The sequence below is a fragment of the Orcinus orca genome, chromosome 21 (genome assembly GCF_937001465.1).
Source record: "Orcinus orca chromosome 21, mOrcOrc1.1, whole genome shotgun sequence".
Classification (NCBI taxonomy): domain Eukaryota; kingdom Metazoa; phylum Chordata; class Mammalia; order Artiodactyla; family Delphinidae; genus Orcinus; species Orcinus orca.
The window spans coordinates 18110188-18127367 of NC_064579.1; the positions used below are offsets into that span (position 1 = coordinate 18110188).

The window sequence follows — 17180 nt, forward strand, 5'->3', positions numbered from 1 at the left end:
ATATATTAATGTTTAAAAGTAAGCTATAGACGAGTATATATGGTAAGCTTCCATTTCTGTAAAACAAAAAGGGATATAAAAGAACCTGCATAGGCTTATATATGACTAGAAAATTACCGGAAGGACAAACAAGCACCCATGAGAGTGGAAGGGTGCAGGGCCTGGGTAAGAAAGAGGCTCACTTGGAATTGTACAACCTTCTGTACTGTTTGATTCTCTTTTGAACTTGGAGTGTGGATTGATTTTTTTTCTGAAGTTACAATTAAAAGCCATGACTAAATGCTGGATAACTTTGTATGAATATTTTAAAGTGCCGTGGGTCAAGAACCACCAGAGGCTTCTCCATTATTCCATTTAAACAAAACTTATGTGTCCTGCAAGATTTTTAAAATTCTCGTTAATGGAAAACAAATATATGAATATAAAATCTAACTGAATGTGTTACTGGTTTTGATTAAAACATAGAAATATAATTTTTAAAGTCAAAAAAAGTTAAAAGCCATTTGGAGCTATTTTAGATTACACAAATTATTGCAAATATAGGGCACCCTTTTATTTTTATTTTTCACCTTTTTATTCTTTAAGGTTGAAAAAGTGACAGTGGCATTTAGGCTGGGAGAGACAGAGCCACTGTTTCCCTCCTGACTTATCCATTTACCTTCAGTTGTCAGCTCAGATCGAGAGGGAAAGGCTGGCAGACTCCAGTGACAGGTCAAGGCGAGTTATGAAACATGAGGAAGAGTCATCCCACAGAGCAGGGAGATGCCCCTGGGAAAACTGAAAGCAGTCAGCTGAAAAAGATCACTGGGGACAGAGACGGAAAACAAGACCCAGAAGGGCTGGCATTCACAGGAAACAACAAATCATCTATTTACATACTCATGATTCTAGCACAGATACCACTAACCAGCCCGAATTCAATATAATAGCACTCCAGTTTTTACAGCATAAAATCAACTTAATTTCCCACAGTTGCAATTATATCTAAACAAGAGGTAGCCTCAGTAGGCAAATGAATCCTCTAAAAGTGGACACACAGGTTTACACGTGCCTAAAATATACCCTACATTTATTTCCATCTCAGGCACAGAAAATAAAAAGCAGATACAAGCATTAAAGATCAGAGGCAGTCTTTTGTGACTGCAAACGTTTCCACCATGAAGCTTGGAAAACTTAATTTGTGGTTCATTTCCTACCTCTCCACAGCCATTACGATGTTTTATTTCAGAAATGTTTAGAACGTGGAAATCTTTTAGCATACCAAACCAGCCTAGTCCAATCTCAATGAGGAACTACGTAATGAAAACCTCCAGAAACCCTCTCATTTCATCTCCTTCTTTAAAGGAAAGAGAACTGTTTGTCTTAATTTACCTGTGTCCTATTTCCAAAATCATGTGAAGTAAAATGTAATTGAACAGGTGTTGATTTTTCCAGATTCGGCTGGTGTCAGAGCAAAGAGCTGGGCGCACCCAGGCAACAGTTCTGCTTTCAACAAACAAACCGAGCACACATCAGCTTGCAGACAGTAAAAGTACCATACACATGTGCTGAAACATAAGAGAAAACCGCTTATTTTTACAAATTATGCCTCGTTCTCTCATTAGAGCTTTCTTTCGCCAGTTATCGATCCCCTTAGAAAATTTCTGATAAACACCTGCAAGTTAATCAAGACGCCCCCCGTGTAACGGTAAAGAGAGATCTGCGCAAGACAAACCTGTGTGGAAAATGACAGTACTTTTCCTAAACCCTGATGGGAGTCGAAGATTTCGCAGCAATCCTTTGGCAGTGAGTCGAACGTGAATGGTGGACAGGGAGAACTTGGGAGACAACAACATGTCTTCAGAGCAGGTGGAAAGATTTCACAGAAGAACCAGCTCCGTGGATTCTCACATACTGTCTTTTTAAACTCAGCACCCTTCTTCAAGGCCAAGAAATACAGCGAGAGGAAACATGCCTACATGCCAGACGTCACTCCACCGTACATGCACAAAAGAAAAACCCCAGAGCTATCCAAGTGCTTCTGGCTTCCGTCTCTACTCCCAGATGTTGCCAAAACAACGCTCTTCCTCTGAATAAAATCTCCTCCTAGCAGACCCAGCAGTCAGCAGCCTCTGAATGACATCACACCAAACATGCTTATGGGCTTATTATGGTTTTCATCAGAGATGGAGAAGGGGAGGAGAAAGTGGGTGGTCTTAGGCACTTTATATAACAACCAATAATGTCACAGGTTCTGTAATGAGTTGGAGGATCCTTAAGGGGAAATAACTACTTCGAGGAGTGCCTAATATCTATTTAGTAATTATAAAAAATTAAGACTTCATTAAAGTAATCTGTGCTCTGATGTTTTTAATTGTAATTATATTCACACTACTAGTGTGAATATGCCCAGTAGCACTGGGCATTTTTTTCAGATATTTTACATGTAAACCTATATATAAACCTGATACCCTGGACAAAGAAATTTTAACGGCTTCAAGCAAGAAATGTTCTCAATTACAATTTTAAATAAAATTCCTACTGTAACACCTGGAACTAACATAGTGTTGTAGGTCAATTATACTTCAAAAAAATGTTTTTACTATAATATACTAATGACGGATTGATAAAAGGTTAAAATTCAACTCTAACACTCATATTCTGAGGACTTCACTACGAGTCAGCAATAAAGGGTTAATGCAATTTCTCTACCAGAGGTAACAATAGTTGCAGAGGAATAAAAATTAGTGAGTATTCTAAGGACTCCAGTTATTGCTTGACTAATTATACAAAATCAGGCGACCTCTCAAGATACTGATGTTTTGAGACTAGGAACACAGGAAGGTGTGATTATTGTTTATCAGTAAGAACTGAGATCTGGTAAATGTTTGAATAGAGTCCTTTGTCAAAGCACATTAAAATATGGTGGCAAAAAAACCAAAAGAGGTTGAAAAGATAAAGGCATGGACATAAGAAAACTGCACCTGCAAAATGCTCACTTAAGTAAAGCTAATATTATTAAACCAGGAAGAGTCCAACTCTTTTAATTTTAAAAAGCACAAGAAAACAATGTGTGAAAAATGATCGATGTGTGTTTCCAAGATTTCCAAGACTCAGTAACAGAAATGAATGTAGTTAACTGTTAACCATAAATGACTATTAAATGCTATGAGAATGTGCAGGAAGCAGTTACTCTTCAAGAAATTCTGTAGAGCATTTAGGGTGTGAAGAGGGAAGCAGACAGGCAGGAAAGGAAATTTTGAGTAATTCCTTCTCCCTTTTCACTCGCCCCACAGCCTGCCACTTCAGAGGTTGTCGAGAGACCAACCCAACAACCTGCCGGGGGTTAGGTGCGGGAAAATTACAACCTGTTCCTGCACAGACAAGGCGTCTTGTAAACATTGCACCCACGGCCATGCAAGCACAAATAATCAAGGAATTGAAGTCTAGAAAAGCTACATTTAGGTGGTGCCTTTTCACTCTATCACAATTTGTTATTATTAAACCGCAACCTTTTTCCTGGATTCCGCAAATTAATTTGCCATAAAGCACCTCTCCTCCCCGCCCGCACCAAGAAAAGAAAAAAAGCTTGTAAAAACTAAGATAAACACAACACTGTAAAACAACTATACCCCCATAAAGTTTTTAAAAAACTAAGATACAAATCAGCATTAAAGGGTTTCCCTGGTGGCGCAGTGGTTGAGAGTCCGCCTGCCGATGCAGGGGACATGGGTTCGTGCCCCGGTCCGGGAAGATCCCACGTGCCGCGGAGCGGCTGGGCCCGTGAGCCATGGCCTCTGAGCCTGCACGTCCGGAGCCTGTGCTCCGCAACGGGAGAGGCCACAACAGTGAGAGGCCCGCGTACCGCAAAAACAAACAAACAAACAAAAAACAGCATTAAAATTATAAACAGAAGACTGAACACTGATATTATTAAAGATAGGACACCACCCCCTATAGGATGTTTTCTGTTTTGTTAAGTTTTTTTGTTTGTTTAGTTTTGTTAGTTAAGTAACAGTAAACTCTAACGCATCCTGGTTAAAGGGGGAATCCTTTAGCCTAGACTACCCAAAAGAGGAAATTAGCGACATGCCACCAATTCTTCATACTCATTAGAAAGTCTACTTGAACTACCCTAAGCCACACCACACAGAGTTAACAGTAATGTTGCTAACGATCTTTGTAAACAGCACAGCAAGGCTCCCTGCTTCTCCCTGTGAGTGACCCTACGTGGCCCTGTGTGGCTGTGGCCTGCAGTGTCTCCCATCCTCTGGGGAACTCTTCCTTCAAAGGCAAAAAACAAAGAAAAAAAAAACAAAACAAAAACCAGCACAGCAAGGAACTACAAGAATAAAGAGAAGCAGTGCCAGTCAGAAGGAAAAGTCAAAAGTCAGAGGAGTAGTTCTTGTTTGTACAGCAAAGTGTACACACACACACACACATACACGCGCGCGCGCGTTCACACACACACACACACACACACACGGAAAAAGATGTTTGAGATGAATGACTAAGAACAGCTCAAGCTGGGTTTCCATTCTTTCCCAAACACAGTCTGCCCCCTGGTGGCAGTTGAGTACAAGTGCACCAAAGCAAAAGGGGCCTTAACAGCCAACTCATACAATATACTACATACCAAGCACACTCCTAAACACTTTATATGTATGCACTCTTTTAAATAATCGAATAAGCAATTATTGTATAGTTCCAATTACTTTAATAATATATATACTTCAGGGGCTTGGGGAAGCACAGAGTTTAAAACTGGCTCAAAACGTTTCCTTGATTACTTATTTGATCTGCTGTTACCACTTGTGTGCACACTGTGGTTTCTTTAGTTATACTAAATATAGAAGTACCCAGGGCTTCCCTGGTGGCGCAGTGGTTGGGAGTCCACCTGCCGATGCAGGGGACACGGGTTCGTGCCCCTGTCCGGGAAGATCCCACGTGCCGCGGAGCGGCTAGGCCCGTGAGCCATGGCCGCTGAGCCTGCGTGTCCGGAGCCTGTGCTCCGTAACGGGTGAGGCCACAACAGTGAGAGGCCCGCGTACCACAAAAAAAAAAAAAAAAAAAAAAGACCAATATTTCCATAATGTCCTCTTCCTTAGTAGGGAAAAGAATGTCTAAGCTATATCGTGAATGACTGTCCAAAAATTCACATAAATCAATTAGAAAAAATGTCAACCTCCACCCACCCTTAAGATTATAAGTTTTTCAAGATCAGTGGTACTGCCTTTTATTTCTTTGGTCTCCCAAAATAAGAGCAGTAATGTTTTATCCATGTACAATGTTTGTTTTTAAAAACTAAGGAAAAAAACATGTTCAATGTATGATTTTTTAAAAAATAAAAGTTAAATTAGGGGCTTCCTTGGTGGCACAGTGGTTAAGAATCCGCATGCCAATGCAGGGGACACGGGTTCGACCCCTGGCCTGGAAGATCCCACATGTCACAGAGCAACTAAGCCCGTGTGCCACAACTACTGAGCCTGTGCTCTAGAGCCCGCAAGCCACAACTACTGAGCCCGTGTGCCACAACTACTGAAACCCACGTGCCTAGAGCCCGTGCTCCACAACGAGAAGCCATCACAATGAGAAGCCCGCACAGCGCAACAAAGAGTAGCCCCTGCTCGCCGCAACTAGAGAAAGCCCACACATAGCAACGAGGACCCAACACAGCCAAAAATAAAAACAAACTTAAAAACTTATTTTCAAAAAGTTAAATTATCTGTACATCACAGTGCTCTGTAACCAGTTTTCTTAAACTTAACAATTTCACATTTATCTTTCCATGGCATTAAATAATCCTCTATGTTGTTATTTTAATGGCTTCAAAAATATTAAAATGTCGGTGAACATAAACAACACCTGTTGTTTAAACCATTCATACTGTTTCCAATTTTCCCCCTTCTAAACATTTCTGAAAAGCAATAAATAAGGCAATCGACTATTTTCCTAGAATCAATTCTGAAAAATGGAATTCCAGGGTAGAAGGCTTTTGTTATATGTCACCAAAGTGTCTCTGTCCAGAAAGGCTGTAGTAATTTATACCCCTTCAGTGGCATGTACAAGGCACCTGGTCCTCACACATTCACCAATAGTGGGTATTACTCTTAAAAATAGACAAGAACTGACAGCACATTATTTTAATTGATGTTCGTAAACTTTTTTCATGTTTCTTAGTCCCTCATATTTCTTTTTTGTGTCTAATTTTTTTCTTTTCCCTTTTAATGAAGTATAGTTGATTTGCAATGTTATGTTAGTTTCAAGTGTACAAAATATGATTTCATATTTTATAAACTCCATTTTAAATTATTATAAAATATTGGCTATACTCCCTGTGCTGTACGTTAATTACATCCTTGTATCTTATTTTATACCTAAGAGTTTGTACCTCTTACTCCCCTTCTACGATATTGTCCCTCTTCCCTGTCCTCTCCCCGCTGGTAACCACTAGTTTGTTATCTGTGAGTCTGTTTCTGTTTTGTTATATTCATTCATTCTATCTTTTAGATTCCACAGTATTTGTCTTTTTTGGATTCGATACAAGCATAACCTCGTTTTATTGCGCTTCATAGATACTGTATTTTTACAAATTGAAGGTTGTGGCAACCTTGTGTTGAGCAAGTCTATGTCACCATTTTTCCAACAGCATTTGGTCACTTCATGTGTCTATGTCACATTTTGGTAATTCTTGCAATATTTCAAACGTTTTCATTATTATTATATTTGTTATGGTGACTGGTGATCTTTGCTGTTACTACTGTAATTGTTTTTTGTTTTGTATTTTTAAATTAAGATATGTACCTTTTTTAGACATAATGCTACTATTGCACAGTTAACAGACTACACTATAGTGTAAACATAACTTTTTTATGTACTGGGAAGCCAAAAATTCATGTGACTCGCTTTACTGTGGTGGTCTGGAACTGAACCCACAGTATCTCTGACGTATGCCTGTATTTGTCTATATTGTGAAATGATCACAAGAAGTCTAGTTATAGTTAATTAACATCTATCACCATGCTTAGAATGTTTTTGACAAACGGGAGGTCTAAAACTTTTGTTGTCATAACTAGTTACCCATTCTTTCATTGTGACATTCGTGGAAAGGCCTTTTCTATACAAGTGTATACTCTCAGCGCTCTTATCATTCTAATTTTTGTTTAAAACTTCAGTCTGGGGCTTCCCTGGTGGCGCAGTGGTTGAGAGTCCGCCTGCCGATGCAGGGGACACGGGTTCGTGCCCCGGTCCGGGAGGATCCCACATGCCGCGGAGCGGCTGGGCCCGTGAGCCATGGCCGCTGAGCCTGCGTGTCCAGAGCCTGTGCTTCGCAACGGGAGAGGCCACAACAGTGAGAGGCCCGCGTACCGCAAAAAACAAAAAACAAACAAACAAACAAAACTTCAGTCTGGAATATATTTGCATGTAGTATATGAAGTAGGGCTCTAGCTCCTGATAAAATGATAGTCCTTGTTCCAACAAGATTTACGGAATAATCCATACTTTTCCCTGATTTGAACACTAAATTTAACACATGCCAAAATAGCATTTGCTCTTTAAGTGTGAGAGGAGAGTTATAATCATAAACCAATACAGAAAGACAGCCTCGGGCTTCCCTGGTGGCGCAGTGGTTAAGAGTCCGCCTGCCGATGCAGGGGACGCGGGTTTGAGCCCCAGTCCGGGAGGATCCCACATGCCGCGGAGCGGCTGGGCCCGTGAGCCATGGCCGCTGAGCCTGCGCGTCTGGAGCCTGTGCTCCGCAGCGGGAGAGGCAGCAGCAGTGAGAGGCCCGCGTACAGCAAAAAAAAAAAAAAAAAAGAAAGAAAGACAGCCTCATCCCTACTCTCACCGGAGAAAGCGCTGGTCACACCGGTATTACCTCTTCAGAGCAGGTGTGCAACTCTCAACCATCTCCCAACACTTGGAAGCGGGGGTACAGAAAGCAACCCTATCCTCCTGTGCTGGATTTAGTGGTGGGGATGGAAGGCGCAGTGCATTTCCTACTTTCCAGGGCAGACACCACGGCACCTGAGACTGATGATCTTGTGTAAAAGAACCAAGGGGCAGGATAAGTACAACTCTGGCGCTCTGGTATTCCTAAGAGCTTTCGTGTGTGGTAGAACCATGGCAATAATAGTAATGGTATGTGTGGCATCTTCCTTATAAACAGTAAACCAAGTTTTATTTAGAGCCAATGTTGGCTAGACTCTTACAGCACCGTAATCTTTAAATAAATTACGACAGCTAGACCCCATGAGGATGGTTCTTGACTTTCACCGGTTTTTCCTGCTTGAAGGATTTAAAATAATTCAAACTCCTGGAATAGAGCTCTAAAAGTACAGCCACTAGAACCATAAGAACAATGAAAAGGATTATCCTCATCACTGTCCCTAGTAGCAGAGGCAGCTATCATCTGAGAGTTTTTTATATAACAACTCTGTGACGTCAAAATTACCTCTATACCGGGAATTTTTCCCAAAATATTCTCACTCTCCAAATGAGAAATTTGAGGCTTTGGAGAGGCTTAGCAACTAGGCCAAGGTCAGGACACAAGTGGAATGCGGCAATCCCAAGATTTCAACCAATAGTCAATGCCTGAAAAGTTCATTCTCTTTCTGTTCCTCTTCATTGTCTTATGAGATAATGGAACTGTCTTTGAAATTACTGATTAAAGGTTAAAACTAAAATAATGATACAGAATTTTCAACTATTAAAGTAGCCAAATTACAAAAAAATAATAATACCCAACGTCGACCAGAGTATGGTGATGCCAGCACTCTTTTATGTTGTCAGTCATTGTATAAATGGATATGAAGCTTTTGGAAGGCAACTTGGTTGACTGAAGTGGCTATAAACATGCATATGTTTTGATTTGTTTATACTCCTTTTAAGAATCTATCACAAAAAAACTTCCCTAAACTTTGAAGGTGATAACTGTCAAGATGTTCATCAGAGAATCATTTGTGAATGTAATGCAGAAGCACCCCAAATATTACAGAGTAGTTAAATGCCGCTGCATATGCTAAATGTAATAGTCATTAAAGAGTGATTACTTATGTTAAGTGACAACAGGATATAAAGTTATCTGAATTTTATTTAAAATCACAAATTTAAAAAAGCTAAAGGGTGATTTCTAAACCTCTACATGTTAAACTTTTTAGAACTTAGCAAATCGCTAAAAAGTGATTGCACTCTAGTGAAAACATATGAAGTTGGTCCACTTTAATCTCCACCAGTTTGTTGCTTAAACAAACCAAAAAAACCTATCTGAAAGCCATAAAATTTAATGCTCAGAGGAACATGTTTGTATGTGGAGGCAATGTCTTCTGTACGATCTAAAGGATGACTGTTGCAAGCAGAATATAAAGAAAGCCAAGGTGCTTTGCAGTCATAGGCTATCAGAGCGGGGAGAAGCCTTAGTGATCAATCATTTCAATTACACAGAAAAGAAAGCTAATACTAAGAGGTTACATGACCCACAAAGTCATTGGCTGCTTGGACACCACTTCTTAGCATCCGAGCTGTTCCTCCGAAGGGCAACACACTGTGACTTTTCCTCGGCAGGCTCGTCATAACACTACGTTAGTCTTAAGTAATGATAACTAACCATCAGCTATACGTTTATGATTTTTGGAAAATACATGTTCATACCCCGCAATCTAGATTAAAGCACTATGCTGACCCCCTTAAAATACATCTTTTTCCACTGCAATTATTAGAGCATTGATGACTCAGGGTGAATTGAAGGGAGGCATTCTCAAACTCCGTCATATGCCCCATTTCTACTCCATGGTTAGAGGCTTTGCCCAGCAAAACCACTGTGTGAGTCATACTGCTCATTTCTTTTCTCAATCAGTTGCTAATTTGCCATTCTGGTAACCTGACCTATCAAGGGTCACTGATATGTTGAGGGTCAGTGGTAGGCTTTGGAAACAAGATATCATGTCAGTCCCACAATGTGCCAAAGGAAAATACCTAATGCTAATAGTTTTCCCGTGTGTAGAAAGAAGATATATATTGGAGACTATTTGTACTATGCCTGTGAAAACAAATATCCTTTACAATATTTCATATAATCATAGACTTGAGACATGAATTAAGACTGCCTTTCCAAGTTTCATAAAACAGGCATATTAGACTTATGTAACCAGCCCCTTTACTGTGACCAATATCCATGGCAGCTTCCAAAGCACAGAAATGTCACACACAAATACTTCCCCCCAAAACTGCAAAACCTGTATTTTGAAAACTACAAAAAAATTGTTACAAGAAATTAAAGGAGACCTAACTAAAAAGGAAGCCATCCTATACTCACGAATCAAAATACTTCATATTGTAAAGATGGCAATACTCCAGAAATTCATCTACAGATTCAATGCAATTTCTATCAAAGTCCTAGCTGACTTTTCTATGGAAATTGACAAGTTGACCCTAAAGTTCATATGGAAATTCAAGGGACTCAGAATAGCCAAAACAATCTTGAAAAAGAAGAACAAGTTAGAGGACTCACACTTCCTGATTTTAGAACTTATTACACCACAGTAATCAAAACAATGTGGCATTGACACATAGATCCATGAAAAGAGAGTCCAGAAACATAGCCTCACATTTACAGCCAACTGTTTTTAACAAAGGTGACAAGACATTCCAATGGAAGAAAGAATAGTATTTTCAACAAATGGTACTGGGACAGCAGGAAATCTACATGCAGAAGAATTAAATTGGATCCCCTACTTGACAACAAATGCAAAAATTAACTCAAAAATGGATCAAAGACCCAAGTGTAAGAGCTAAAAGTATAAAACTCTTAGAAGAAAACATAGGCATAAGTCTTTATGACCTTGTATCTAAGCAATGGCTTCTTAGATATAATGCCAAATAGATACACAACATAAGAAAAAAATAGATAAACTGGATCTCATGAAAATTAAAAATATGCCTTAAAGGGTACTATCAAAAAGTGAAAAGACAGCCTACAGAATGGGAGAAAATTATTTGCAAATCATATCTGATAAGGGCCTAATATTCAGAATATATAAAGAACTCCTATAATTCAACAATAATACAAATTATTTTAAAATAGGCAAAGGATTTGAATAAATGTTTCCCCAAAGAAGGTATACAAATGGCCAATAAGCTTCTGAAAGGTGCTCAACATCTGATGAGCCATCAGAGAAATGTAAACTGAAACCACAATGAGATACCACTTCATACCCATTAGAATGGCTATAATAAAAAAGGTAGACAAAAGCAAGTGTTGACAAGAATGTGGAGAAACTAGACCCCTCATACATTGCTGGTGGAAATGTAAAATGGTGCAGCCACTTTGGAAAACACTCTAGAAGTTTCTCAGTTAAACACAGAATTATCGTATCATCTAGCTTTCAGATAAAGGTTACCTGATTTTCTAACATACAGTTGTTTATAGCATACTAGCTATCCTTTTCTCCTAAATATTAGGATGCGCTGGAAATTTAAAATGAAAGAAAATGAAAATCTCAGTGTGCAGAATAGTTCTTTTGGCTTTTAAAATTAGTTTGGTAAACATACATGTTCAAACTCAGGCTCTTGCGAACCTTTAGAATTTAAATCGCTCTGCATGGCTGGGCCCTCTCTAGCTTTAAGAGCCTATAATAGGTCACACTTCTCTGCCTATTAAGCTAAGGAAACCAAACATGTCTTGGGAGCCTCAAAGGTATTAGTTATTCCATATTTAAGGTTACCCACCCCATTTTCTTTAATTACTATCTATATACAGGGGGTCACAAATTTATACTTCCTGCCCAGGCTTCCCTCACTAGATCATAGCCTTTAACCAGGCCTCTCACTGGAACAAGTAACCCTCCTTGTGATTTTATATTTTTTTGTGCAGTCCTTTGACTTTTCTGTAAGCTTTCTGAGACAAGGTCCTTGCTCGTTTTGGGCAAACCTTTATATCCTTAGCAGCCAACACTGTCACGATGCACGATAATCTGTAGTCAGTGTGTTATAATAATACCCTTCTCCCCTTTGATTTGCTGTTCTAATCCTCGGTGGACTTAGAAGCCATACAACTGTCCTATAACTGCATACATAAAGAAGAGAATTCAAGTAGTGGATGGGGACCTAATCAGCTATAGAGAAAAGATAGAAACTTCTATATTTTAATGAATCTTCTATGGCTTCTCAAGAGACAAAGCTTTTTAATTTCCAGTTGACGTTCAAAGGTTCAGTGAGTGAGGCTGCAGGCTGTCTTAGAGATGGATGTGACTTTGTTCAATAGAAGTATAAAAAAGAAAAGAAAAATGTTAAATGGCTGAACTATTAAAGGTGTTAAAACCTGATCTTGAGAGTATTTAGCAATTAAAGACTATCCAATTTTAAAATAGCTTATTTCTTGTAAAAAAAAAAAAGTACATTCTCTACATCTCCACATTTTAAATATTAAATATGCTCCACATCTGAAAAAATATCATTATTTAAAAAACAAATTATCTGTGATTAATAAAACGTTCTTCTGCATCAGATGGCTTGGCAATTGTGCTCACCAAGTTTCAACCCTATGCTGATCAAGGTCACAAGCAGTTATGTTTATGCCACAAACCTGAAATTATATTTATAAGCATACTAGTGAAAAAATCACTGCAAATACACTTGAATACTTGTAATGATAATATAACTTTACAAAAAACCTCTTTTTCTCCATCCATATTTAAGGTGTCACTTACCCGCATTCAAAGCTGTATATAGACCTTTTCTTGAAGGACCTAAAATGGAAATATTTATGTTTTATAGAAAATATCATAAAAAACTAAACCATTTAAAAACTAAGTTTTTTTCCAAAAACAATCCATTAACACCTAAATTTTAGGTTCCTGATGGGAAATTCCACTGAGATTTAATCAACTTTATTGAGTTTATACTTAGAATATCTAAGGATAAAATATTCCAAATAACATCAAAATAGTAGTTTAAGGGTGATATTATTCATTGTCAAAATTAAACATGCTAGGACAAACTACGATATTTTTTCAGTTCAAGAACTGCTGAAATTCAAATTTTAACAGTACTAAATTTATACATGTATTACACACTTGATGCTATTCCACTGCTGATAGAGCAAAAAGGCCCAGACTACAAAACACAGCTACTAGGGTGTGATTTCTAAAATTGCCAAGTATTAAATCCAGTTCTCTTGCTATTCAGCTATGAAGGAAAACATACGTAAGCTTTTCCTCCAAACTGATACAATATAAAATACAACCAGGGGCATTATTTCACAATGTATATGTGTATTAAATCAAATATAATTTTAACTGTCAATTATACATCAATAAAACTGAAAAATAAATTCAACCAGGAGTGGTAACAGGTACAGAGCTACAAAGATAAGTCACTAGACGACTATGAGCACGTCTTCCTGATGTGACAGAGTCATTTCTAGGGCAAGTCACCTGCAGATTATTTAGTTAAAACAGCTGCCACATGCTGTGGAATTTTACAGAGATGACAATCTCTTAAAATATGTGGCTGTTATAAATGGACAGCATTGATTCCCAGTCAAGTAAAACCTCTGTGATACAAAAGCTTACAAATTCAATGGCAAGACATTTTAGAATACTGAGGTTCTCTGTTCTGCAAACGTATCAGAGAAATCATGCCATTCTAACTCTCTGAAAGTTATCTTAGTATCAAAGTTCGACATTTCTTTCCAGTTACTGGTGTATGTGTAGATTACAGGGCTTTATCATCATCAATACAAACCATAGATTCATATACTGATGTCATCCCACCGAGGGGTAATTTGATGCATCAGAAATTTGTTTAAAACCCTGGAAGATGAGAACCTGCTGGTACCCAGAAGAATCTTTTTGCCAATATCTGTGCCTATTCTCTCTTGAATTCAGTAGAAAAGAAAGTGTTGATAAACATTCACTAGGTAATTAACCTCAAGTTACCACGTGATCCTTTACATAATGTAACACACACACACACACACACACAAATATTGAGAAGGACACAGAGCAACAGACACACACTGCTTTGAGAGACTAACACATTTCTGGAAAGTTATTTAGTAATATGATAACAACTTCACAAAGATTCACACAGTTTAACCCAGTGGTTCCTCTTTTAGGAATATCCCACAGAAGTAACTAGAACCTGAAGCAATGAATAGTATTCACATTCAGAGATGTTCATCTCAGTATCACGTGCCATAGTGAAAGACGGAAAATGTCCAGGAACCAGGGAATTGGAAAACAGGAGACTATTTCATAGCCATTTAAAATGAAGACACTCTCATGATATACTATTAAATTAATAAAAAGCAAGACACAAGAGAATGTACATATTATGCCCTGAGTTTTCTTGAAACAAAAACAAAGCTATTATATATGCAGAGGGAAAGAAAAGGAGGAAAGGCAACAGTTATTCATGGTTGACGGGATGAAGGAGGATGCTGTACATTTCTGTGCATTTTAAACACTCTAATATAAATATGCATCACATATTACAGCTCAAGCTTCTCATTCACAATTATTCTTTCAGTTAAGCAATCTTTCAATTCACTAAGCAACAACTGCTAATGTGCTTCAGCTCCACTGTGATAAAGCTGCACAAAAACATCCATATGAAGTATATACCACGTATGTTGTAAACTTGAAAGCTAACCTTCATAGCTGTAGCAATCACGAAGTGAGCGATACAGAGAAGGAGAGATAAAGAACATGGGGGTGGGGCGCGGGGGGACATGGTTGGACCAAAAGTGTGAAGTAAACCATGCATTTCTATCTCATTATTCTAGATCCCCACCTTCGCATAATTTAACTCTAGAAGTTTCATTTATTTTCACCTTATACCTTTGTTCTATCTGCTGATTTATGTGTATCAAGTTTTAGCTATAGAACCTACAGACTCTCAGAACAAGAACAGCTCCATCAGTGTAAAAATCGATTATGTCTTTATTCACCAGACTTTTTGTAAATAAATATTCAATATACCATGAACCTAAATGCCAAAATTTAACCTCCTGTAAGCCAGGGACTTAAAAAGCCTTGCCCTCCTCTTCTCTCCACAGTGAGGTCCATACCTTTTGGAGGCGTTTTTAGTAAGTGCACGTGAGCTCGGGGTACCAAAGGCTTCAAATATAAGGATCCTGAGGAGCCATTTTGAAATGCTGGTTTCGGAGGCTTTTCCTCGTATTTGATGACAGCGTTATTACCAGCTGGAATAAAGCAGAAAAGTACATTTTATTCTAAAGATAAACACAGTATGAGTCTTCCACGACCTATCTTTCCTCTTTAAATCAACAAGTGCTCACTAAGCACCTACAGGCGTTACTGTATGTTGGGAATACAAAGACGGATAACAGGTAGTTCCTAGCCTCAGGGATGCAGGGTGAACGGTAACCAGGGTGACCTTACATCTTGGCACAGCCCAAGTTTATGCCTCTTTTCCAGGGCAGTTTTCATCCCAGATAAAAGCTGAGAGATGTTTCGGTATCCTTGGGGGTCCTGGAACCAATCCCCTGTGGATACCAAGGGACGACTATAATGTACAAGCTCCTTGGTAGCTGCAAAGGTGAGATCTGGTTCTGATCCTTCTGTGCCACTGCAAGAAGCTGAAACTCCAACATCTGCCCTAGAACAAAGTTACCTAAGCCCTAAAGCTAAAATATAAAAGAGAATTCCACCTAAATAACAAAAACCATCTTTTATATTACACGTAAACCTTTCCTCTCTCACTCACACAGGAATCATCTCTGGAGCGGGGGGGAAGTTTCCAGGCACTAAAAGCATTGAAGGAAGGACTTCTGGAGAAAGTTTGAGGCACTAGACAATCGTGCTTAGGCTGTGGTATCATTCTGAGTCCACGACAGTTAACTAGGCAAAGGGGGCTCCCAAAGAAGCAGACCTATACTATTTCCTGGGAAAAGGTCAGAGTGAAGGTGAGCAAATACTATACTTTAGGTATAATATGTCAACGGGTCCTGGAAAGGGCATCTGCTACTTTGCTAGTCTCTGATTTTGCTTCTCTTTCTTCACTGGGACTCTGAAGACAATGCTAGCGTATCAAAAGACAGTGACACGTTGAAAGAAAGAACACAGCTTTAAAAAAATAGTGATAATTTGTAACTTGTTGATTTTCTACCAGAATGAAAATTTGAAACCACGGAGAAACATTTAGACAAAGCCTCCAGTAGATGTCTTGCTTACTCTTGTTTCTTCTTTTGCCCAATAATGACTGAAGCCCTCGGCATCAAAAAAACTCAATATCTTTCAGTTGCATAAGACAACTATGTAGACTATATAAACCTATATATGTTTATATAGGTTCTTTGTAAACTGTGAATTTCCTTTTCACATTTATGGCTTCTCATTGGATTTAAAAAAAAAATAACCCAATTCTTCTACTGTATCCTTAAGATTTGTATGGGACAGGGGAAAGGCAGAGGGAAAAGAAAGAGCAGGGCCTGTGTCCTGCGCTCTGAATTCAAAATGAGAATGCATTTTCACATTATATTTTTGCTAAAGGTGTATCAGGTCCATAACAAGGTCCTATGAAATAGCGTTCCTGGCTCTGGTACAGTTGAGAGGATTCCGTATTAGGAATTTAACCAGCGTCACCATCACTTATTGCACTGTTTTCGGCTGAGGGTATCTACATTTTAAAATCTCCTAAGGGTCAAAAACCTTAAACGAAAGGCTTGAAAAGTCAAAAATAGTACCCGCATGTAAAGATAACAACATACAAAGCTGTTTCAAATTTTATTTAGTGGTAACAAAAAAGGAGGGTGAGGAGAGCAGCAGCAGTGATCTAATTAAAGATGAAAAAAATCGGTATTTCCTTATCATTCTAAACTTCTCCTTTTAATTCTCCATAACTGAGTAATCTTTGAAAAAGTACAGTGTCCAGAAGCTCGGCTCCTACAAGGAATTTTAACAGCACTGCTTGGCTCTTCCTAAGAGATTATCATGTTATACACAACACTCAAGAGTGTAAACACAGCACTTTGCCCTTTTCTCTCCATAACTCAGGAGGAAAAAATCCTAACAAAAATACTTTGAAAGTTTTATGGTTCTCTATTCCCATAAAAGTTAACCTTTTTATCTGTCTCCCCTTGCTAACCACACAAACCACTAGTATGCTTATGTCACCATATACTTACTGGGCCAGAGGGAAATCTGGAGGTTCATTCATTCCCTACCTGGTTTCCGGGC

General features: G+C 38.6%; 1 protein-coding gene across 7 annotated transcripts in view; it reads right to left on the reverse strand.

Annotated features, from left to right (window-relative positions):
• Positions 1-17180, reverse strand: part of MTUS1 (microtubule associated scaffold protein 1) — a 157491-nt gene that overhangs the window by 52904 nt on the left and 87407 nt on the right. For 5 of the 7 annotated variants that reach the window (XM_033400645.2, XM_004277182.3, XM_049704140.1 and 2 more), the window contains 2 exons: positions 15050-15184; positions 12687-12725 (listed from right to left, as the gene is read on the reverse strand). In XM_033400645.2, the coding sequence (XP_033256536.1) occupies positions 12687-12725; positions 15050-15184 (174 nt within the window). Of the gene's footprint in view, positions 1-1714; positions 2163-12686; positions 12726-15049; positions 15185-17180 lie in introns of those variants that run through there. The other 2 variants (XM_033400646.2, XM_049704139.1) reach the window with 2 other exon arrangements.